Here is a 27,605-nt window from a genome sequence, read left to right as displayed (position 1 = left end):
AGCCAAGTCATTACAGCGTTGGACTAGCTGACAAGGTAAAAATATACCGTTTTGCCCCTGAACAAGGCAGTTAACCCACTGTTCCTAAGCCGTCATTGATAATAAGAATTTGTTCTTAACTGACTTGCCTAGTTAAATAAAATGTCACTGTAAGGTCTACACCTGTTGTATTCGGTGCATGTGACAAATACGATTTGATTTAATATGCAATCACAATTCACGAATTGATTTCAAGGGCCATTGGCGGAATTGTGTACTTTGGTTACACTTAGCCAATCTACACTGCTTGACCAAAAGTATGTGGACACCTGCTCGTCGAACATCTCATTCCAAAATCATGGGTATTAATATGGTGTTGATACCCCCTTTGCTGCTATAACAGCCTCCACTCTTCTGTGAAGGCTTTCCACTAGATGCATTCATATGGAGAATGTATCTCCTTCTATAGCCTACACACAAGTCATGTTTTGAAATAAAGTAAATAGCAGTGAGCAAATACAAATATTGGCAGTTACCAAGCATGACTCAGACACATGCATCTTTTTTATTTTGTTAACGACGGCTCCAGATCCACAGTCAACGCTTGCTCCTCCCGTCCACACACATGGCCACGTAACGGGGTGGGCCTTCAGGAGTATTCAGGAGGGACTAGTCCTGGTGATGACAGAAGAAAAATTCAGCAGCCTGCCCTACACCATTACTTTATAAATGCCCGCGCACGACCCGATCTGAGCTCGTCAGTGTCCCTCGTGGTCCATATTTATACGGCACCCTGGCGCGCAGAGACGCACAGGCATGCTTCAAGCTCTAATTTGACAGCGCGCACAGCTCGAGCGAAGCCAACAACCTGTGTGTACAGCTTCTGAGGAGGAAAACGAATAAGCACGAGAGGAGTTAATCTGACACTTTTATTTGCAACAGTTTGTTGAAGCAGTGAGCTTGTTGTTCTCAGAGGTGAGTCACTTGGATCATTCAGACCTAAAAGCACCGATTTGTCTTTAGGTGCCATACAGAAAATTACGCATTTCATGGCTGCTTAGCGCTGTTGATTATGCGTCGCTATCGTTGAGGTTTGACACATTATACACTTGATTATGGGATTGAATGTAATAACAACTGCTTAATCCTACGGTTAATTTTATTGTCAGAAAAGGGCTTTGAAAAACAATTGTAGACAGGTGGATAAACTTTGACAATATTTCTAAATGGAACCTGCAAATGATTTTTGTCCTAAACTTAAGATCTGATTTGGCACTGTTAGCGTTGTTCTTTATCAGACAGCAAAAATGTGTGTTTCACAATTAACGCATTAGGAAGACGCACTTGTTGCATAGAACAAACGAACATTAGGTTACAGGCCCTCTGGTGCTCATCATTTACAGCATAAAGGTATGTCTGTGCCCTGCAATTGAAACATCTCCTGGTAGGGTTAAAACCCTATGGGCCTAAACTCTGAGACATTCTTAAACAGACAAGCCAGGGTAGTGTTATGTGGCAATCATAGCTGAAAAATGGCATGACAAACACGCGGTCCTGCATCTCCTGTCAATGGCTTGTCCTTTTTTAAATTATGCTCTTGTTAATTTGATGTGATTTTAGTTTTGCTCTTCTGTAAACTATAGCCTCAGTGTTTTTACATTTCCCACAGATCAACATTATACCTATTTTATTCGTTTTCCTTGCGAGCTAGCAGCATTTGACTGGGGTTATTTTGATATGCGTGTGGGTGAGATAAAGATAGCATTTTTGAACGCGATAGAGGAGAAGAAGTAGGAAGACAGGGAATTAAATCGGGGAAGTTGAGCCTGCTCCGTGGTTGCCCCATTTGGCAGGTAGAAAAAAAATTACAATAAGAAAACTACAAGGAATTCCAATAGCCTAAAACTTACATTTTTGGTTCCTTCAAATTGTTTAAGTGATTATGTCTAACAGACAATGTCTGACATTTCTGCGTGTACTCAGGTATTTAATATTTTGAGGGCAAGTGATTTAAATCTTCAAGAGAGATTCAACACTTAAACCGTTTTTAATGTTATCCCCAATTCCTCTTTCAATTGTATTTAATAACGATGCAATTGGTGCATGTAAAATATTGTTTGCTCAAATACCTGCATTGTGTTTGTGATTGCAATAGCATATCGGATTAAACAGTAAAGATAATTGAATAACATTTACCTCAAGCTAGTGATAGCCCTGTACGAAATTGTAAAACATTTCTGTAATGAGCGCTGTCTATGGTGCTACATAGAGCTGTCCTTGGTACTGGACAAGATAAAAGGTATTGCGCATGTTTTGTTGATACTTTCCCACCCACATGGACATGGCATCTCACAGCAATCATGTGAATCACTTGTAGTTAGGAATTCTGCTGTATAACTAACATTGAATTGAAAATAAGAACACGATAAAAATAGTCAAAGGCTTATCAGGTTTATGAAGTTAGACTAACGCATATCATTTAAAAAGCAATTGAAAATATTTGCAACGTGTGTTTGACGTATTTTGTTTTTAAAGTTGTTTCACTGAGACAGTCAATACGCCGTGCGACACTGGTTTTCCTATTGCGACTTTAGGATTCCAGGGCCTGCATGTAGTTAGCACGCTTTGCCCTTTTCCTCCAATCTTCCATTAGGTTCTGTTAGGATTATGCAAGCGCTGTCACACGCGACCATATGCGACTTGGTTTTCAACTTTAACGGAGACACACAGAGGAGGTCATACTGGAGGGTGTCTACCAGTCTTTCTCTATGGTGATCCTGCCTGGTGGTCCTGCCAGGGGACCAGCTGTGTATGGTGTCTATGACTCCAGCTCAGGGTTACATTGTCAATTATAAATGTTACATTGTCAATATAAACGAGATGAGTCATCTTGAGTTGAGGTCTTTATCTTACTCACTATTTCAATTATATATATATACACTGCTCAAAAAAATAAAGGGAACACTTAAACAACACATCCTAGATCTGAATGAAAGAAATAATCTTATTAAATACTCTTTTCTTTACATAGTTTAATGTGCTGACAACAAAATCACACAAAAATAATCAATGGAAATCCAATTTATCAACCCATGGAGGTCTGGATTTAGAGTCACACTCAAAATTAAAGTGGAAAACCACACTACAGGCTGATCCAACTTTGATGTAATGTCCTTAAAACAAGTCAAAATGAGGCTCAGTAGTGTGTGTGGCCTCCACGTGCCTGTATGACCTCCCTACAACGCCTGGGCATGCTCCTGATGAGGTGGCAGATGGTCTCCTGAGGGATCTCCTCCCAGACCTGGACTAAAGCATCCGCCAACTCCTGGACAGTCTGTGGTGCAACGTGGTGTTGGTGGATGGAGCGAGACATGATGTCCCAGATGTGCTCAATTGGATTCAGGTCTGGGGAACGGGCGGGCCAGTCCATAGCATCAATGCCTTCCTCTTGCAGGAACTGCTGACACACTCCAGCCACATGAGGTCAAGCATTGTCTTGCATTAGGAGGAACCCAGGGCCAACCGCACCAGCATATGGTCTCACAAGGGGTCTGAGGATCTCATCTCGGTACCCAATGGCAGTCAGGCTACCTCTGGCGAGCACATGGAGGGCTGTGCAGCCCCCCAAAGAAATGCCACCCCACACCATGACTGACCCACCGCCAAACCGGTCATACTGGAGGATGTTGCAGGCAGCAGAATGTTCTCCACGGCATCTCCAGACTCTGTCACGTCTGGCACATGTGCTCAGTGTGAACCTGCTTTCATCTGTGAAGAGCACAGGGCACCAGTGGCGAATTTGCCAATCTTGGTGTTCTCTGGCAAATGCCAAACGTCCTGCACGGTGTTGGGCTGTAAGCACAACCCCCACCTGTGGACGTCGGGCCCTCATACCACCCTCATGGAGTCTGTTTCTGACCGTTTGAGCAGACACATGCACATTTGTGGCCTGCTGGAGGTCATTTTGCAGGGCTCTGGCAGTGCTCCTCCTGCTCCTCCTTGCACAAAGGCGGAGGTAGCGGTCCTGCTGCTGGGTTGTTGCCCTCCTACGGCCTCCTCCACGTCTCCTGATGTACTGGCCTGTCTCCTGGTAGCGCCTCCATGCTCTGGACACTATGCTGACAGACACAGCAAACCTTCTTGCCACAGCTTGCATTGATGTGCCATCCTGGATGAGCTGCACTACCTGAGCCACTTGTGTGGGTTGTAGACTCCGTCTCATGCTACCAATAGAGTGAAAGCACCGCCAGCATTCAAAAGTGACCGAAACATCAGCCAGGAAGCATAGGAACTGAGAAGTGGTCTGTGGTCTCCACCTGCAGAACCACTCCTTTATTGGGGGTGTCTTGCTTATTGCCTATAATTTCCACCTGTTGTCTATTCCATTTGCACAACAGCATGTGACATTTATTTTCAATCAGTGTGCTTCCTAAGTGGACAGTTTGATTTCACAGAAGTGTGATTGACTTGGAGTTACATTGTGTTGTTTAAGTGTTCCCTTTATTTTTTGAAAAAAAAAAAAAAAAAATATATATATATATATATATATATAATATTATGATGTTATTATACCATACCTTTATAAAAAAATATATTACAATTAATATAGCCTAAATTAGCTAATTTTGATGATGATTTGTCTACTTGACAAAATGCTCAAAGGACTTACCAACCTAGCTGAAATGACTTAGAGAGAGAGAGTAGTTTTCCATGTCCTTTTAAAAGCATTCAATCCAGTTCTATGTCGACTCACTTGTCTTAGAACGTTACATCTGTAAACACGCTGTCAAACAGATCACAAAATCAAGTCAATGTTCTCTTTTACTAACACATCTGGGCTTCTCTCTTCTTGTCTTTCCTTCTGCTCTGTAGGCATCAAATCCCCGAGGACACATCACACACACCACACACACCACACACACCACACACACCGCCAGACATCATGCTGGAGTCTGAGCCTACTGTGTTCCAGCTGCAGCCTAACATCATCTCTGTGCGTCTCTTCAAGAGGAAGTTAGGCGGGCTGGGCTTCCTGGTCAAGCAGCGCGTCTCCAAGCCACCGGTCATCGTGTCCGACCTGATCCGGGGCGGGGCGGCTGAGGAGTGCGGCCTGGTCCAGGTGGGGGACATTGTCCTGGCCGTCAACAACAAGCCTCTGGTGGACCTCAGCTACGAGCGGGCCCTGGAGACCCTGAAGAATGTGTCCCCAGAGAACCACGCCGTCCTCATCCTCAGGGGCCCTGAGGGCTTCACAACCCACCTGGAGACCACCCTGTCTGGAGACGGACGACAGAGGACCGTCAGGGTCACCCGGCCAGCCTTTCCTGCCTCCAAGTCCTACGAGCGCTGCTGTCCATTAAGCCCCCTCAGTCCAGGGAAGGGAAGTAAGGACCCACAGCAGCTGAGGGCCATCGAGAACCTGTCATCCCCCTCGGTGACTCCGTCCTACAGAGAGGCCCTGCTCCAGAGGGGAGGGGTGCAGGCTCTCATCGCTGCCCAGGACCCCCAACTCCTGAACGGGGTGGAGGAGAACAACGACCTGCTGAAGGAGATCGAGCCGGTGCTGAGTCTGATCAAAAGGGAGATCAACGGAGAGGGACAGAGGACCATAGAGAGCAGGGACGCTGAGGTGCAGGTGGACAGGTGAGTTGACCCATTGACACCAAACATGTGACCTGTTGACCCCGACCATGCATAGTATACACAACTGCACATACAGATTTACTCTCTCTAGGCTAGATGGGACGCTACCGTCCCACCTGACCAACATCCAGTGAAAGTTCAGGGCGCTAAATTCAAACTACAGAATTGTAAATGTTTAACATGCTTGAAAATACACATGCAATATGTCAAAATAAAGCTTAACTTCTTGTTAATCCAGCCACGGTGTCAGATTTCAAAAAGGCTTTACGGCGAAAGCAAACCATGCGATTATCTGAGGACAGCACCCCATCAAACAAACACAGACAATCATATTTCATCCCACCAGGCGCAACACAAAACTCAGAAATAATGATATAATTCATGCCTTACCTTTGAAGAGCTTCTTCTGTTGGCACTCCAATATGTCCCATAAACATCACAAATGGTCCTTTTGTTCAATTAATTCCTTATATATCCAAAATGTCCATTTATTTGGTGCGTTTGATCCAGAAAAACACCGGTTCCAACTCGCGCAACATGACTACAAAATATTTAATAAGTTACCTGTAATCTTTGTCCAAACATTTCAAACAACTTTCCTAATACAACTTTAGGTATTTTTTAATGTAAATAATCGATACAATTTAAGACAGGATAAACTGCGTTCAATAGCGGATAAAAACAAAGTGGAGCGAGCTTTCAGGTTGCGCGCCCCAACCACAACAGTACACGAGACTCGACCCTCGTTCTGAACAGCCCTACTTCTTCATTTCTCAAAGGAAAAACATCAACCAATTTCTAAAGATTGTTGACATCCAGTGGAAGCAATAGGAACTGCATGCAAGTGCCTTAGAAATCTAGATCCACATAGAAACCCCATTGAAAAGAGAGTGACCTCAATTGTTTTTCCTGGATGGTTTGTCCTCGGGGTTTCGCCTGCGAAATAAGTTCTGTTATACTCACAGACATCATTCAAACAGTTTTATAAACTTCAGAGCGTTTTCTATCCAAATCTACTAATAATATGCATATCCTAGCTTCTGGGCCTGAGTAGCAGGCAGTTTACTTTGGGCACACTTTTCATCCAGACGTGAAAATACCGCCCTCTAGCCTAGAGAGGTTAATTTGATCACTCTGTTGTCGCAAATAATTTTACTGTGAAGCGGGAAATGCAAATTGTAGTGTGTTCAAGTTTTAAAAAGGTTTCCAACTGTTTGTAATGCCCACTTAAAAATGTCTAACTTGATTTGCCCTAACAAAAAATGTAACCCCTGCAAAAATGTCCTTTGTTATCCACATAATAATGTCCTGTTGCTGCAGGATTATTGTCCTGCTGTGAGAAACTGGTCAAATGAAGATAGTACATCTATACACAGCAGTACATAGCAAAACACACCACAAACCCACAACAACTTAATCACTAGATAGACGGTAAGTGAGAATACTCCTACAGGTTCATTATTGCACATCTTTACATGGCTAGTGTTTGTGGGCATGATGGATAGTGTTTTTTCACATCAGGGAGGAGTTGGTTCAAAAGGTTTCAATCTGACTCAAACATCTTATGCTTATTCACTTTGTTGTAGTGACTGTATGGTTCAGACCCACTCAGTGGTGACTGTCCTGTAGATACTGGTGACAATTTATACCTCCTGTGTACATGTATCCAATCAAAATCGGATTGAGAGAGCATGGTACACTACCTTAAAATCGATAGCACACATTGACTACGTCAAACCCCTGTTTACTCTGCTGACTCCCTCTAATCCTGTCATCCTCAAATGAATCATAGCTTTCTAGGAAAAGTAGAAAACACGATGTAACATGCTCTTTAAGTTTACCTCAAAGCAAAGCACTATCAGACTGCTACTGCAGTTGATAATCATGTTGATAAGTGACCTATAGTACCATACATTAGCTTTTAAATGCATCCTGTATTTTAGAATGGCAGACTGACTTTTGAGAGACAGGAAAGAGTCAGCTAGCTAACCAGATTTCCTTGTTAGGGCTACGATGACGTTCAGATATGGCGATGCTCGCTCGCTAAAGAGGCTTTCCAAAGCGCAGCCAATAGAGGTGAAGGATTATAGAAAATTAAATGGCGGTATTAGGTATTGACTCAGGGCAGGCCTAAACTGTTATCTCTGGCTGTATTTGTGCACTATCATCTTACTAATAAGTTGATATAGCGGTTGGTGAAATAGAACAGCACATGAACTAGAAGAGCTATTTAGATCAAAAGTAGATCAAGTTAGTTTTCACTCTGAACTGTACTGCTTTATAATAACTGAGTCAGAGTCAATTACAGAGAAACGACTTATAATCACTGAGTCAGTCAATGACAGAGAAACGACTTATAATAACTGAGTCAGAGTCAATGACAGAGAAACGACTTATAATCACTGAGTCAGTCAATGACAGAGAAACGACTTATAATGACTGAGTCAGTCAATGACAGAGAAACGACTTATAATAACTGAGTCAGAGTCAATGACAGAGAAACGACTTATAATCACTGAGTCAGTCAATGACAGAGAAACGACTTATAATAACTGAGTCAGTCAATGACAGAGAAACTACTTATAATAACTGAGTCAGAGTCAATGACAGAGAAACGACTTATAATAACTGAGTCAGTCAATGACAGAGAAACGACTTATAATAACTGAGTCAGAGTCAATGACAGAGAAACGACTTATAATCACTGAGTCAGTCAATGACAGAGAAACGACTTATAATAACTGAGTCAGTCAATGACAGAGAAACGACTTATAATAACTGAGTCAGAGTCAATGACAGAGAAACGACTTATAATCACTGAGTCAGTCAATGACAGAGAAACGACTTATAATAACTGAGTCAGTCAATGACAGAGAAACGACTTATAATAACTGAGTCAGAGTCAATGACAGAGAAACGACTTATAATCACTGAGTCAGTCAATGACAGAGAAACGACTTATAATAACTGAGTCAGAGTCAATGACAGAGAAACGACTTATAATCACTGAGTCAGTCAATGACAGAGAAACGACTTATAATAACTGAGTCAGTCAATGACAGAGAAACGACTTATAATAACTGAGTCAGAGTCAATGACAGAGAAACGACTTATAATCACTGAGTCAGTCAATGACAGAGAAACGACTTATAATAACTGAGTCAGTCAATGACAGAGAAACTACTTATAATAACTGAGTCAGAGTCAATGACAGAGAAACGACTTATAATAACTGAGTCAGTCAATGACAGAGAAACGACTTATAATAACTGAGTCAGAGTCAATGACAGAGAAACGACTTATAATCACTGAGTCAGTCAATGACAGAGAAACGACTTATAATAACTGAGTCAGTCAATGACAGAGAAACGACTTATAATAACTGAGTCAGAGTCAATGACAGAGAAACGACTTATAATAACTGAGTCAGTCAATGACAGAGAAACGACTTATAATAACTGAGTCAGAGTCAATGACAGAGAAACGACTTATAATCACTGAGTCAGTCAATGACAGAGAAACGACTTATAATAACTGAGTCAGTCAATGACAGAGAAACTACTTATAATAACTGAGTCAGAGTCAATGACAGAGAAACGACTTATAACTGAGTCAGTCAATGACAGAGAAACGACTTATAATAACTGAGTCAGTCAATGACAGAGAAACTACTTATAATAACTGAGTCAGTCAATGACAGAGAAACTACTTATAATCACTGAGTCAGTCAATGACAGAGAAACGACTTATAATAACTGAGTCAGTCAATGACAGAGAAACTACTTATAATAACTGAGTCAGAGTCAATGACAGAGAAACGACTTATAATAACTGAGTCAGTCAATGACAGAGAAACGACTTATAATAACTGAGTCAGTCAATGACAGAGAAACTACTTATAATAACTGAGTCAGTCAATGACAGAGAAACGACTTATAATAACTGAGTCAGTCAATGACAGAGAAACGACTTATAATAACTGATTCAGAGTCAATGACAGAGAAACGACTTATAATCACTGAGTCAGTCAATGACAGAGAAACGACTTATAATCACTGAGTCAGTCAATGACAGAGAAACGACTTATAATAACTGAGTCAGAGTCAATGACAGAGAAACGACTTATAATAACTGAGTCAGTCAATGACAGAGAAACGACTTATAATAACTGAGTCAGTCAATGACAGAGAAACGACTTATAATAACTGAGTCAGTTAATGACAGAGAAACTACTTATAATTATTGTCAGTCAATGACAGAGAAACTACTTATAATAACTGAGTCAGTCAATGACAGAGAAACTACTTATAATTACTGTCAGTCAATGACAGAGAAACTACTTATAATAACTGAGTCAGTCAATGACAGAGAAACTACTTATAATTACTGTCAGTCAATGACAGAGAAACTACTTATAATAACTGAGTCAGAGTCAATGACAGAGAAACGACTTATAATTACTGTCAGTCAATGACAGAGAAACTACTTATAATTACTGAGTCAGAGTAAATGACAGAGAAACTACTTATAATTACTGAGTCAGAGTAAATGACAGAGAAACAACTTATAATTACTGAGTCAGAGTCAATGACAGAGAAACTACTTATAATTACTGAGTCAGAGTCAATGACAGAGAAACGACTTATAATTACTGTCAGTCAATGACAGAGAAACTACTTATAATTACTGAGTCAGAGTAAATGACAGAGAAACTACTTATAATTACTGAGTCAGAGTAAATGACAGAGAAACAACTTATAATTACTGAGTCAGAGTAAATGACAGAGAAACTACTTATAATTACTGAGTCAGAGTCAATGACAGAGAAACGACTTATAATTACTGTCAGTCAATGACAGAGAAACTACTTATAATTACTGAGTCAGAGTAAATGACAGAGAAACTACTTATAATTACTGAGTCAGAGTAAATGACAGAGAAACAACTTATAATTACTGAGTCAGAGTAAATGACAGAGAAACAACTTATAATTACTGAGTCAGAGTCAATGACAGAGAAACTACTTATAATCACGGAGTCAGAGTCAATGACAGAGAAACGACTTATAATAACTGAGTCAGTCAATGACAGAGAAACGACTTATAATAACTGAGTCAGAGTCAATGACAGAGAAACGACTTATAATCACTGAGTCAGTCAATGACAGAGAAACGACTTATAATAACTGAGTCAGTCAATGACAGAGAAACGACTTATAATAACTGAGTCAGAGTCAATGACAGAGAAACGACTTATAATCACTGAGTCAGTCAATGACAGAGAAACGACTTATAATAACTGAGTCAGTCAATGACAGAGAAACTACTTATAATAACTGAGTCAGAGTCAATGACAGAGAAACGACTTATAATAACTGAGTCAGTCAATGACAGAGAAACGACTTATAATAACTGAGTCAGAGTCAATGACAGAGAAACGACTTATAATCACTGAGTCAGTCAATGACAGAGAAACGACTTATAATAACTGAGTCAGTCAATGACAGAGAAACGACTTATAATAACTGAGTCAGAGTCAATGACAGAGAAACGACTTATAATCACTGAGTCAGTCAATGACAGAGAAACGACTTATAATAACTGAGTCAGTCAATGACAGAGAAACGACTTATAATAACTGAGTCAGAGTCAATGACAGAGAAACGACTTATAATCACTGAGTCAGTCAATGACAGAGAAACGACTTATAATAACTGAGTCAGTCAATGACAGAGAAACTACTTATAATAACTGAGTCAGAGTCAATGACAGAGAAACGACTTATAACTGAGTCAGTCAATGACAGAGAAACGACTTATAATAACTGAGTCAGTCAATGACAGAGAAACTACTTATAATAACTGAGTCAGAGTCAATGACAGAGAAACTACTTATAATCACTGAGTCAGTCAATGACAGAGAAACGACTTATAATAACTGAGTCAGTCAATGACAGAGAAACTACTTATAATAACTGAGTCAGAGTCAATGACAGAGAAACGACTTATAATAACTGAGTCAGTCAATGACAGAGAAACGACTTATAATAACTGAGTCAGTCAATGACAGAGAAACTACTTATAATAACTGAGTCAGTCAATGACAGAGAAACGACTTATAATAACTGAGTCAGTTAATGACAGAGAAACGACTTATAATAACTGATTCAGAGTCAATGACAGAGAAACGACTTATAATCACTGAGTCAGTCAATGACAGAGAAACGACTTATAATCACTGAGTCAGTCAATGACAGAGAAACGACTTATAATAACTGAGTCAGAGTCAATGACAGAGAAACGACTTATAATAACTGAGTCAGTCAATGACAGAGAAACGACTTATAATAACTGAGTCAGTCAATGACAGAGAAACGACTTATAATAACTGAGTCAGTTAATGACAGAGAAACTACTTATAATTATTGTCAGTCAATGACAGAGAAACTACTTATAATAACTGAGTCAGTCAATGACAGAGAAACTACTTATAATTACTGTCAGTCAATGACAGAGAAACTACTTATAATAACTGAGTCAGTCAATGACAGAGAAACTACTTATAATTACTGTCAGTCAATGACAGAGAAACTACTTATAATAACTGAGTCAGAGTCAATGACAGAGAAACGACTTATAATTACTGTCAGTCAATGACAGAGAAACTACTTATAATTACTGAGTCAGAGTAAATGACAGAGAAACTACTTATAATTACTGAGTCAGAGTAAATGACAGAGAAACAACTTATAATTACTGAGTCAGAGTCAATGACAGAGAAACTACTTATAATTACTGAGTCAGAGTCAATGACAGAGAAACGACTTATAATTACTGTCAGTCAATGACAGAGAAACTACTTATAATTACTGAGTCAGAGTAAATGACAGAGAAACTACTTATAATTACTGAGTCAGAGTAAATGACAGAGAAACAACTTATAATTACTGAGTCAGAGTAAATGACAGAGAAACTACTTATAATTACTGAGTCAGAGTCAATGACAGAGAAACGACTTATAATTACTGTCAGTCAATGACAGAGAAACTACTTATAATTACTGAGTCAGAGTAAATGACAGAGAAACTACTTATAATTACTGAGTCAGAGTAAATGACAGAGAAACAACTTATAATTACTGAGTCAGAGTAAATGACAGAGAAACAACTTATAATTACTGAGTCAGAGTCAATGACAGAGAAACGACTTATAATCACGGAGTCAGAGTCAATGACAGAGAAACGACTTATAATAACTGAGTCAGTCAATGACAGAGAAACGACTTATAATAACTGAGTCAGAGTCAATGACAGAGAAACGACTTATAATCACTGAGTCAGTCAATGACAGAGAAACGACTTATAATAACTGAGTCAGTCAATGACAGAGAAACTACTTATAATCACTGAGTCAGTCAATGACAGAGAAACGACTTATAATAACTGAGTCAGTCAATGACAGAGAAACGACTTATAATAACTGAGTCAGAGTCAATGACAGAGAAACGACTTATAATCACTGAGTCAGTCAATGACAGAGAAACGACTTATAATAACTGAGTCAGTCAATGACAGAGAAACGACTTATAATAACTGAGTCAGAGTCAATGACAGAGAAACGACTTATAATCACTGAGTCAGTCAATGACAGAGAAACGACTTATAATAACTGAGTCAGTCAATGACAGAGAAACGACTTATAATAACTGAGTCAGAGTCAATGACAGAGAAACGACTTATAATAACTGAGTCAGTCAATGACAGAGAAACGACTTATAATAACTGAGTCAGTCAATGACAGAGAAACTACTTATAATAACTGAGTCAGTCAATGACAGAGAAACGACTTATAATAACTGAGTCAGTCAATGACAGAGAAACGACTTATAATAACTGATTCAGAGTCAATGACAGAGAAACGACTTATAATCACTGAGTCAGTCAATGACAGAGAAACGACTTATAATCACTGAGTCAGTCAATGACAGAGAAACGACTTATAATAACTGAGTCAGAGTCAATGACAGAGAAACGACTTATAATAACTGAGTCAGTCAATGACAGAGAAACGACTTATAATAACTGAGTCAGTCAATGACAGAGAAACGACTTATAATAACTGAGTCAGTTAATGACAGAGAAACTACTTATAATTACTGTCAGTCAATGACAGAGAAACTACTTATAATAACTGAGTCAGAGTAAATGACAGAGAAACTACTTATAATTACTGAGTCAGAGTAAATGACAGAGAAACAACTTATAATTACTGAGTCAGAGTCAATGACAGAGAAACTACTTATAATTACTGAGTCAGAGTCAATGACAGAGAAACTACTTATAATTACTGTCAGTCAATGACAGAGAAACTACTTATAATTACTGAGTCAGAGTAAATGACAGAGAAACTACTTATAATTACTGAGTCAGAGTAAATGACAGAGAAACAACTTATAATTACTGGGTCAGAGTAAATGACAGAGAAACAACTTATAATTACTGAGTCAGAGTCAATGACAGAGAAACGACTTATAATTACTGAGTCAGAGTAAATGACAGAGAAACAACTTATAATTACTGAGTCAGAGTCAATGACAGAGAAACTACTTATAATTACTGAGTCAGAGTCAATGACAGAGAAACGACTTATAATTACTGTCAGTCAATGACAGAGAAACTACTTATAATTACTGAGTCAGAGTAAATGACAGAGAAACTACTTATAATTACTGAGTCAGAGTAAATGACAGAGAAACAACTTATAATTACTGAGTCAGAGTAAATGACAGAGAAACAACTTATAATTACTGAGTCAGAGTCAATGACAGAGAAACGACTTATAATCACGGAGTCAGAGTCAATGACAGAGAAACGACTTATAATAACTGAGTCAGTCAATGACAGAGAAACGACTTATAATAACTGAGTCAGTCAATGACAGAGAAACTACTTATAATAACTGAGTCAGAGTCAATGACAGAGAAACGACTTATAATAACTGAGTCAGTCAATGACAGAGAAACGACTTATAATAACTGAGTCAGAGTCAATGACAGAGAAACGACTTATAATCACTGAGTCAGTCAATGACAGAGAAACGACTTATAATAACTGAGTCAGTCAATGACAGAGAAACTACTTATAATAACTGAGTCAGAGTCAATGACAGAGAAACGACTTATAATAACTGAGTCAGTCAATGACAGAGAAACGACTTATAATAACTGAGTCAGAGTCAATGACAGAGAAACGACTTATAATCACTGAGTCAGTCAATGACAGAGAAACGACTTATAATAACTGAGTCAGTCAATGACAGAGAAACGACTTATAATAACTGAGTCAGAGTCAATGACAGAGAAACGAATTATAATCACTGAGTCAGTCAATGACAGAGAAACGACTTATAATAACTGAGTCAGTCAATGACAGAGAAACGACTTATAATAACTGAGTCAGTCAATGACAGAGAAACTACTTATAATAACTGAGTCAGAGTCAATGACAGAGAAACGACTTATAATAACTGAGTCAGTCAATGACAGAGAAACGACTTATAATAACTGAGTCAGAGTCAATGACAGAGAAACGACTTATAATCACTGAGTCAGTCAATGACAGAGAAACGACTTATAATAACTGAGTCAGTCAATGACAGAGAAACGACTTATAATAACTGAGTCAGAGTCAATGACAGAGAAACGAATTATAATCACTGAGTCAGTCAATGACAGAGAAACGACTTATAATAACTGAGTCAGTCAATGACAGAGAAACGACTTATAATAACTGAGTCAGAGTCAATGACAGAGAAACGACTTATAATCACTGAGTCAGTCAATGACAGAGAAACGACTTATAATAACTGAGTCAGTCAATGACAGAGAAACGACTTATAATAACTGAGTCAGAGTCAATGACAGAGAAACGACTTATAATCACTGAGTCAGTCAATGACAGAGAAACGACTTATAATAACTGAGTCAGTCAATGACAGAGAAACTACTTATAATAACTGAGTCAGAGTCAATGACAGAGAAACGACTTATAATAACTGAGTCAGTCAATGACAGAGAAACGACTTATAATAACTGATTCAGAGTCAATGACAGAGAAACGACTTATAATCACTGAGTCAGTCAATGACAGAGAAACGACTTATAATCACTGAGTCAGTCAATGACAGAGAAACGACTTATAATAACTGAGTCAGAGTCAATGACAGAGAAACGACTTATAATAACTGAGTCAGTCAATGACAGAGAAACGACTTATAATAACTGAGTCAGTCAATGACAGAGAAACGACTTATAATAACTGAGTCAGTTAATGACAGAGAAACTACTTATAATTACTGTCAGTCAATGACAGAGAAACTACTTATAATAACTGAGTCAGAGTCAATGACAGAGAAACGACTTATAATTACTGTCAGTCAATGACAGAGAAACTACTTATAATTACTGAGTCAGAGTAAATGACAGAGAAACTACTTATAATTACTGAGTCAGAGTAAATGACAGAGAAACAACTTATAATTACTGAGTCAGAGTCAATGACAGAGAAACTACTTATAATTACTGAGTCAGAGTCAATGACAGAGAAACTACTTATAATTACTGTCAGTCAATGACAGAGAAACTACTTATAATTACTGAGTCAGAGTAAATGACAGAGAAACTACTTATAATTACTGAGTCAGAGTAAATGACAGAGAAACAACTTATAATTACTGAGTCAGAGTAAATGACAGAGAAACAACTTATAATTACTGAGTCAGAGTCAATGACAGAGAAACGACTTATAATTACTGAGTCAGAGTAAATGACAGAGAAACAACTTATAATTACTGAGTCAGAGTCAATGACAGAGAAACTACTTATAATTACTGAGTCAGAGTCAATGACAGAGAAACGACTTATAATTACTGTCAGTCAATGACAGAGAAACTACTTATAATTACTGAGTCAGAGTAAATGACAGAGAAACTACTTATAATTACTGAGTCAGAGTAAATGACAGAGAAACAACTTATAATTACTGAGTCAGAGTAAATGACAGAGAAACAACTTATAATTACTGAGTCAGAGTCAATGACAGAGAAACGACTTATAATCACGGAGTCAGAGTCAATGACAGAGAAACGACTTATAATAACTGAGTCAGTCAATGACAGAGAAACGACTTATAATAACTGAGTCAGAGTCAATGACAGAGAAACGACTTATAATCACTGAGTCAGTCAATGACAGAGAAACGACTTATAATAACTGAGTCAGTCAATGACAGAGAAACTACTTATAATAACTGAGTCAGAGTCAATGACAGAGAAACGACTTATAATAACTGAGTCAGTCAATGACAGAGAAACGACTTATAATAACTGAGTCAGAGTCAATGACAGAGAAACGACTTATAATCACTGAGTCAGTCAATGACAGAGAAACGACTTATAATAACTGAGTCAGTCAATGACAGAGAAACGACTTATAATAACTGAGTCAGAGTCAATGACAGAGAAACGACTTATAATCACTGAGTCAGTCAATGACAGAGAAACGACTTATAATAACTGAGTCAGTCAATGACAGAGAAACGACTTATAATAACTGAGTCAGAGTCAATGACAGAGAAACGACTTATAATCACTGAGTCAGTCAATGACAGAGAAACGACTTATAATAACTGAGTCAGTCAATGACAGAGAAACGACTTATAATAACTGAGTCAGAGTCAATGACAGAGAAACGACTTATAATCACTGAGTCAGTCAATGACAGAGAAACGACTTATAATAACTGAGTCAGTCAATGACAGAGAAACTACTTATAATAACTGAGTCAGAGTCAATGACAGAGAAACGACTTATAATAACTGAGTCAGTCAATGACAGAGAAACGACTTATAATAACTGAGTCAGAGTCAATGACAGAGAAACGACTTATAATAACTGAGTCAGTCAATGACAGAGAAACTACTTATAATAACTGAGTCAGTCAATGACAGAGAAACTACTTATAATCACTGAGTCAGTCAATGACAGAGAAACGACTTATAATAACTGAGTCAGTCAATGACAGAGAAACTACTTATAATAACTGAGTCAGAGTCAATGACAGAGAAACGACTTATAATAACTGAGTCAGTCAATGACAGAGAAACGACTTATAATAACTGAGTCAGTCAATGACAGAGAAACTACTTATAATAACTGAGTCAGTCAATGACAGAGAAACGACTTATAATAACTGAGTCAGTCAATGACAGAGAAACGACTTATAATAACTGATTCAGAGTCAATGACAGAGAAACGACTTATAATCACTGAGTCAGTCAATGACAGAGAAACGACTTATAATCACTGAGTCAGTCAATGACAGAGAAACGACTTATAATAACTGAGTCAGAGTCAATGACAGAGAAACGACTTATAATAACTGAGTCAGTCAATGACAGAGAAACGACTTATAATACCTGAGTCAGTCAATGACAGAGAAACGACTTATAATAACTGAGTCAGTTAATGACAGAGAAACTACTTATAATTACTGTCAGTCAATGACAGAGAAACTACTTATAATAACTGAGTCAGTCAATGACAGAGAAACTACTTATAATTACTGTCAGTCAATGACAGAGAAACTACTTATAATAACTGAGTCAGTCAATGACAGAGAAACTACTTATAATTACTGTCAGTCAATGACAGAGAAACGACTTATAATAACTGAGTCAGAGTCAATGACAGAGAAACGACTTATAATCACTGAGTCAGTCAATGACAGAGAAACGACTTATAATAACTGAGTCAGTCAATGACAGAGAAACTACTTATAATAACTGAGTCAGAGTCAATGACAGAGAAACGACTTATAATAACTGAGTCAAGTCAATGACAGAGAAACGACTTATAATAACTGAGTCAGAGTCAATGACAGAGAAACGACTTATAATCACTGAGTCAGTCAATGACAGAGAAACGACTTATAATAACTGAGTCAGTCAATGACAGAGAAACGACTTATAATAACTGAGTCAGAGTCAATGACAGAGAAACGACTTATAATCACTGAGTCAGTCAATGACAGAGAAACGACTTATAATAACTGAGTCAGTCAATGACAGAGAAACGACTTATAATAACTGAGTCAGAGTCAATGACAGAGAAACGACTTATAATCACTGAGTCAGTCAATGACAGAGAAACGACTTATAATAACTGAGTCAGAGTCAATGACAGAGAAACGACTTATAATCACTGAGTCAGTCAATGACAGAGAAACGACTTATAATAACTGAGTCAGTCAATGACAGAGAAACGACTTATAATAACTGAGTCAGAGTCAATGACAGAGAAACGACTTATAATCACTGAGTCAGTCAATGACAGAGAAACGACTTATAATAACTGAGTCAGTCAATGACAGAGAAACGACTTATAATAACTGAGTCAGAGTCAATGACAGAGAAACGACTTATAATAACTGAGTCAGTCAATGACAGAGAAACGACTTATAATAACTGAGTCAGAGTCAATGACAGAGAAACGACTTATAATCACTGAGTCAGTCAATGACAGAGAAACGACTTATAATAACTGAGTCAGTCAATGACAGAGAAACGACTTATAATAACTGAGTCAGAGTCAATGACAGAGAAACGACTTATAATCACTGAGTCAGTCAATGACAGAGAAACGACTTATAATAACTGAGTCAGTCAATGACAGAGAAACGACTTATAATAACTGAGTCAGAGTCAATGACAGAGAAACGACTTATAATCACTGAGTCAGTCAATGACAGAGAAACGACTTATAATAACTGAGTCAGTCAATGACAGAGAAACTACTTATAATAACTGAGTCAGAGTCAATGACAGAGAAACGACTTATAACTGAGTCAGTCAATGACAGAGAAACGACTTATAATAACTGAGTCAGTCAATGACAGAGAAACTACTTATAATAACTGAGTCAGTCAATGACAGAGAAACTACTTATAATCACTGAGTCAGTCAATGACAGAGAAACGACTTATAATAACTGAGTCAGTCAATGACAGAGAAACTACTTATAATAACTGAGTCAGAGTCAATGACAGAGAAACGACTTATAATAACTGAGTCAGTCAATGACAGAGAAACGACTTATAATAACTGAGTCAGTCAATGACAGAGAAACTACTTATAATAACTGAGTCAGTCAATGACAGAGAAACGACTTATAATAACTGAGTCAGTCAATGACAGAGAAACGACTTATAATAACTGATTCAGAGTCAATGACAGAGAAACGACTTATAATCACTGAGTCAGTCAATGACAGAGAAACGACTTATAATCACTGAGTCAGTCAATGACAGAGAAACGACTTATAATAACTGAGTCAGAGTCAATGACAGAGAAACGACTTATAATAACTGAGTCAGTCAATGACAGAGAAACGACTTATAATAACTGAGTCAGTCAATGACAGAGAAACGACTTATAATAACTGAGTCAGTTAATGACAGAGAAACTACTTATAATTATTGTCAGTCAATGACAGAGAAACTACTTATAATAACTGAGTCAGTCAATGACAGAGAAACTACTTATAATTACTGTCAGTCAATGACAGAGAAACTACTTATAATAACTGAGTCAGTCAATGACAGAGAAACTACTTATAATTACTGTCAGTCAATGACAGAGAAACTACTTATAATAACTGAGTCAGAGTCAATGACAGAGAAACGACTTATAATTACTGTCAGTCAATGACAGAGAAACTACTTATAATTACTGAGTCAGAGTAAATGACAGAGAAACTACTTATAATTACTGAGTCAGAGTAAATGACAGAGAAACAACTTATAATTACTGAGTCAGAGTCAATGACAGAGAAACTACTTATAATTACTGAGTCAGAGTCAATGACAGAGAAACGACTTATAATTACTGTCAGTCAATGACAGAGAAACTACTTATAATTACTGAGTCAGAGTAAATGACAGAGAAACTACTTATAATTACTGAGTCAGAGTAAATGACAGAGAAACAACTTATAATTACTGAGTCAGAGTAAATGACAGAGAAACTACTTATAATTACTGAGTCAGAGTCAATGACAGAGAAACGACTTATAATTACTGTCAGTCAATGACAGAGAAACTACTTATAATTACTGAGTCAGAGTAAATGACAGAGAAACTACTTATAATTACTGAGTCAGAGTAAATGACAGAGAAACAACTTATAATTACTGAGTCAGAGTAAATGACAGAGAAACAACTTATAATTACTGAGTCAGAGTCAATGACAGAGAAACTACTTATAATCACGGAGTCAGAGTCAATGACAGAGAAACGACTTATAATAACTGAGTCAGTCAATGACAGAGAAACGACTTATAATAACTGAGTCAGAGTCAATGACAGAGAAACGACTTATAATCACTGAGTCAGTCAATGACAGAGAAACGACTTATAATAACTGAGTCAGTCAATGACAGAGAAACGACTTATAATAACTGAGTCAGAGTCAATGACAGAGAAACGACTTATAATCACTGAGTCAGTCAATGACAGAGAAACGACTTATAATAACTGAGTCAGTCAATGACAGAGAAACTACTTATAATAACTGAGTCAGAGTCAATGACAGAGAAACGACTTATAATAACTGAGTCAGTCAATGACAGAGAAACGACTTATAATAACTGAGTCAGAGTCAATGACAGAGAAACGACTTATAATCACTGAGTCAGTCAATGACAGAGAAACGACTTATAATAACTGAGTCAGTCAATGACAGAGAAACGACTTATAATAACTGAGTCAGAGTCAATGACAGAGAAACGACTTATAATCACTGAGTCAGTCAATGACAGAGAAACGACTTATAATAACTGAGTCAGTCAATGACAGAGAAACGACTTATAATAACTGAGTCAGAGTCAATGACAGAGAAACGACTTATAATCACTGAGTCAGTCAATGACAGAGAAACGACTTATAATAACTGAGTCAGTCAATGACAGAGAAACTACTTATAATAACTGAGTCAGAGTCAATGACAGAGAAACGACTTATAACTGAGTCAGTCAATGACAGAGAAACGACTTATAATAACTGAGTCAGTCAATGACAGAGAAACTACTTATAATAACTGAGTCAGTCAATGACAGAGAAACTACTTATAATCACTGAGTCAGTCAATGACAGAGAAACGACTTATAATAACTGAGTCAGTCAATGACAGAGAAACTACTTATAATAACTGAGTCAGAGTCAATGACAGAGAAACGACTTATAATAACTGAGTCAGTCAATGACAGAGAAACGACTTATAATAACTGAGTCAGTCAATGACAGAGAAACTACTTATAATAACTGAGTCAGTCAATGACAGAGAAACGACTTATAATAACTGAGTCAGTCAATGACAGAGAAACGACTTATAATAACTGATTCAGAGTCAATGACAGAGAAACGACTTATAATCACTGAGTCAGTCAATGACAGAGAAACGACTTATAATCACTGAGTCAGTCAATGACAGAGAAACGACTTATAATAACTGAGTCAGAGTCAATGACAGAGAAACGACTTATAATAACTGAGTCAGTCAATGACAGAGAAACGACTTATAATAACTGAGTCAGTCAATGACAGAGAAACGACTTATAATAACTGAGTCAGTTAATGACAGAGAAACTACTTATAATTATTGTCAGTCAATGACAGAGAAACTACTTATAATAACTGAGTCAGTCAATGACAGAGAAACTACTTATAATTACTGTCAGTCAATGACAGAGAAACTACTTATAATAACTGAGTCAGTCAATGACAGAGAAACTACTTATAATTACTGTCAGTCAATGACAGAGAAACTACTTATAATAACTGAGTCAGAGTCAATGACAGAGAAACGACTTATAATTACTGTCAGTCAATGACAGAGAAACTACTTATAATTACTGAGTCAGAGTAAATGACAGAGAAACTACTTATAATTACTGAGTCAGAGTAAATGACAGAGAAACAACTTATAATTACTGAGTCAGAGTCAATGACAGAGAAACTACTTATAATTACTGAGTCAGAGTCAATGACAGAGAAACGACTTATAATTACTGTCAGTCAATGACAGAGAAACTACTTATAATTACTGAGTCAGAGTAAATGACAGAGAAACTACTTATAATTACTGAGTCAGAGTAAATGACAGAGAAACAACTTATAATTACTGAGTCAGAGTAAATGACAGAGAAACTACTTATAATTACTGAGTCAGAGTCAATGACAGAGAAACGACTTATAATTACTGTCAGTCAATGACAGAGAAACTACTTATAATTACTGAGTCAGAGTAAATGACAGAGAAACTACTTATAATTACTGAGTCAGAGTAAATGACAGAGAAACAACTTATAATTACTGAGTCAGAGTAAATGACAGAGAAACAACTTATAATTACTGAGTCAGAGTCAATGACAGAGAAACGACTTATAATCACGGAGTCAGAGTCAATGACAGAGAAACGACTTATAATAACTGAGTCAGTCAATGACAGAGAAACGACTTATAATAACTGAGTCAGAGTCAATGACAGAGAAACGACTTATAATCACTGAGTCAGTCAATGACAGAGAAACGACTTATAATAACTGAGTCAGTCAATGACAGAGAAACTACTTATAATAACTGAGTCAGAGTCAATGACAGAGAAACGACTTATAATAACTGAGTCAGTCAATGACAGAGAAACGACTTATAATAACTGAGTCAGAGTCAATGACAGAGAAACGACTTATAATCACTGAGTCAGTCAATGACAGAGAAACGACTTATAATAACTGAGTCAGTCAATGACAGAGAAACGACTTATAATAACTGAGTCAGAGTCAATGACAGAGAAACGACTTATAATCACTGAGTCAGTCAATGACAGAGAAACGACTTATAATAACTGAGTCAGTCAATGACAGAGAAACGACTTATAATACCTGAGTCAGAGTCAATGACAGAGAAACGACTTATAATCACTGAGTCAGTCAATGACAGAGAAACGACTTATAATAACTGAGTCAGTCAATGACAGAGAAACGACTTATAATAACTGAGTCAGAGTCAATGACAGAGAAACGACTTATAATAACTGAGTCAGTCAATGACAGAGAAACGACTTATAATAACTGAGTCAGTCAATGACAGAGAAACTACTTATAATAACTGAGTCAGTCAATGACAGAGAAACGACTTATAATAACTGAGTCAGTCAATGACAGAGAAACGACTTATAATAACTGATTCAGAGTCAATGACAGAGAAACGACTTATAATCACTGAGTCAGTCAATGACAGAGAAACGACTTATAATCACTGAGTCAGTCAATGACAGAGAAACGACTTATAATAACTGAGTCAGAGTCAATGACAGAGAAACGACTTATAATAACTGAGTCAGTCAATGACAGAGAAACGACTTATAATAACTGAGTCAGTCAATGACAGAGAAACGACTTATAATAACTGAGTCAGTTAATGACAGAGAAACTACTTATAATTACTGTCAGTCAATGACAGAGAAACTACTTATAATAACTGAGTCAGAGTAAATGACAGAGAAACTACTTATAATTACTGAGTCAGAGTAAATGACAGAGAAACAACTTATAATTACTGAGTCAGAGTCAATGACAGAGAAACTACTTATAATTACTGAGTCAGAGTCAATGACAGAGAAACTACTTATAATTACTGTCAGTCAATGACAGAGAAACTACTTATAATTACTGAGTCAGAGTAAATGACAGAGAAACTACTTATAATTACTGAGTCAGAGTAAATGACAGAGAAACAACTTATAATTACTGGGTCAGAGTAAATGACAGAGAAACAACTTATAATTACTGAGTCAGAGTCAATGACAGAGAAACGACTTATAATTACTGAGTCAGAGTAAATGACAGAGAAACAACTTATAATTACTGAGTCAGAGTCAATGACAGAGAAACTACTTATAATTACTGAGTCAGAGTCAATGACAGAGAAACGACTTATAATTACTGTCAGTCAATGACAGAGAAACTACTTATAATTACTGAGTCAGAGTAAATGACAGAGAAACTACTTATAATTACTGAGTCAGAGTAAATGACAGAGAAACAACTTATAATTACTGAGTCAGAGTAAATGACAGAGAAACAACTTATAATTACTGAGTCAGAGTCAATGACAGAGAAACGACTTATAATCACGGAGTCAGAGTCAATGACAGAGAAACGACTTATAATAACTGAGTCAGTCAATGACAGAGAAACGACTTATAATAACTGAGTCAGTCAATGACAGAGAAACTACTTATAATAACTGAGTCAGAGTCAATGACAGAGAAACGACTTATAATAACTGAGTCAGTCAATGACAGAGAAACGACTTATAATAACTGAGTCAGAGTCAATGACAGAGAAACGACTTATAATCACTGAGTCAGTCAATGACAGAGAAACGACTTATAATAACTGAGTCAGTCAATGACAGAGAAACTACTTATAATAACTGAGTCAGAGTCAATGACAGAGAAACGACTTATAATAACTGAGTCAGTCAATGACAGAGAAACGACTTATAATAACTGAGTCAGAGTCAATGACAGAGAAACGACTTATAATCACTGAGTCAGTCAATGACAGAGAAACGACTTATAATAACTGAGTCAGTCAATGACAGAGAAACGACTTATAATAACTGAGTCAGAGTCAATGACAGAGAAACGAATTATAATCACTGAGTCAGTCAATGACAGAGAAACGACTTATAATAACTGAGTCAGTCAATGACAGAGAAACGACTTATAATAACTGAGTCAGTCAATGACAGAGAAACTACTTATAATAACTGAGTCAGAGTCAATGACAGAGAAACGACTTATAATAACTGAGTCAGTCAATGACAGAGAAACGACTTATAATAACTGAGTCAGAGTCAATGACAGAGAAACGACTTATAATCACTGAGTCAGTCAATGACAGAGAAACGACTTATAATAACTGAGTCAGTCAATGACAGAGAAACGACTTATAATAACTGAGTCAGAGTCAATGACAGAGAAACGAATTATAATCACTGAGTCAGTCAATGACAGAGAAACGACTTATAATAACTGAGTCAGTCAATGACAGAGAAACGACTTATAATAACTGAGTCAGAGTCAATGACAGAGAAACGACTTATAATCACTGAGTCAGTCAATGACAGAGAAACGACTTATAATAACTGAGTCAGTCAATGACAGAGAAACGACTTATAATAACTGAGTCAGAGTCAATGACAGAGAAACGACTTATAATCACTGAGTCAGTCAATGACAGAGAAACGACTTATAATAACTGAGTCAGTCAATGACAGAGAAACTACTTATAATAACTGAGTCAGAGTCAATGACAGAGAAACGACTTATAATAACTGAGTCAGTCAATGACAGAGAAACGACTTATAATAACTGATTCAGAGTCAATGACAGAGAAACGACTTATAATCACTGAGTCAGTCAATGACAGAGAAACGACTTATAATCACTGAGTCAGTCAATGACAGAGAAACGACTTATAATAACTGAGTCAGAGTCAATGACAGAGAAACGACTTATAATAACTGAGTCAGTCAATGACAGAGAAACGACTTATAATAACTGAGTCAGTCAATGACAGAGAAACGACTTATAATAACTGAGTCAGTTAATGACAGAGAAACTACTTATAATTACTGTCAGTCAATGACAGAGAAACTACTTATAATAACTGAGTCAGAGTCAATGACAGAGAAACGACTTATAATTACTGTCAGTCAATGACAGAGAAACTACTTATAATTACTGAGTCAGAGTAAATGACAGAGAAACTACTTATAATTACTGAGTCAGAGTAAATGACAGAGAAACAACTTATAATTACTGAGTCAGAGTCAATGACAGAGAAACTACTTATAATTACTGAGTCAGAGTCAATGACAGAGAAACTACTTATAATTACTGTCAGTCAATGACAGAGAAACTACTTATAATTACTGAGTCAGAGTAAATGACAGAGAAACTACTTATAATTACTGAGTCAGAGTAAATGACAGAGAAACAACTTATAATTACTGAGTCAGAGTAAATGACAGAGAAACAACTTATAATTACTGAGTCAGAGTCAATGACAGAGAAACGACTTATAATTACTGAGTCAGAGTAAATGACAGAGAAACAACTTATAATTACTGAGTCAGAGTCAATGACAGAGAAACTACTTATAATTACTGAGTCAGAGTCAATGACAGAGAAACGACTTATAATTACTGTCAGTCAATGACAGAGAAACTACTTATAATTACTGAGTCAGAGTAAATGACAGAGAAACTACTTATAATTACTGAGTCAGAGTAAATGACAGAGAAACAACTTATAATTACTGAGTCAGAGTAAATGACAGAGAAACAACTTATAATTACTGAGTCAGAGTCAATGACAGAGAAACGACTTATAATCACGGAGTCAGAGTCAATGACAGAGAAACGACTTATAATAACTGAGTCAGTCAATGACAGAGAAACGACTTATAATAACTGAGTCAGAGTCAATGACAGAGAAACGACTTATAATCACTGAGTCAGTCAATGACAGAGAAACGACTTATAATAACTGAGTCAGTCAATGACAGAGAAACTACTTATAATAACTGAGTCAGAGTCAATGACAGAGAAACGACTTATAATAACTGAGTCAGTCAATGACAGAGAAACGACTTATAATAACTGAGTCAGAGTCAATGACAGAGAAACGACTTATAATCACTGAGTCAGTCAATGACAGAGAAACGACTTATAATAACTGAGTCAGTCAATGACAGAGAAACGACTTATAATAACTGAGTCAGAGTCAATGACAGAGAAACGACTTATAATCACTGAGTCAGTCAATGACAGAGAAACGACTTATAATAACTGAGTCAGTCAATG

At 37.1% G+C, this 27,605-nt stretch overlaps 1 protein-coding gene across 1 annotated transcript in view; it reads left to right on the top strand.

Moving 5' to 3' along the window:
• The first annotated feature begins 722 nt into the window (after positions 1-722).
• Positions 723-27,605, top strand: part of LOC100136388 (nitric oxide synthase, brain) — a 199,804-nt gene continuing 172,921 nt past the window's right edge. Inside the window, exons 1-2 of the mRNA XM_045704274.1 lie at positions 723-954; positions 4,852-5,622. Coding sequence (XP_045560230.1) covers positions 4,922-5,622 — 701 coding nt within the window. The 5' untranslated portion in view covers positions 723-954; positions 4,852-4,921. The remainder of the gene's footprint in view (positions 955-4,851; positions 5,623-27,605) is intronic.

Source organism: Salmo salar, chromosome ssa20 (genome assembly GCF_905237065.1).
Source record: "Salmo salar chromosome ssa20, Ssal_v3.1, whole genome shotgun sequence".
Classification (NCBI taxonomy): Eukaryota; Metazoa; Chordata; class Actinopteri; order Salmoniformes; family Salmonidae; genus Salmo; species Salmo salar.
Note: the sequence above shows the minus strand (reverse complement) of the source record. Positions and strands in the feature narration are given on the sequence as shown.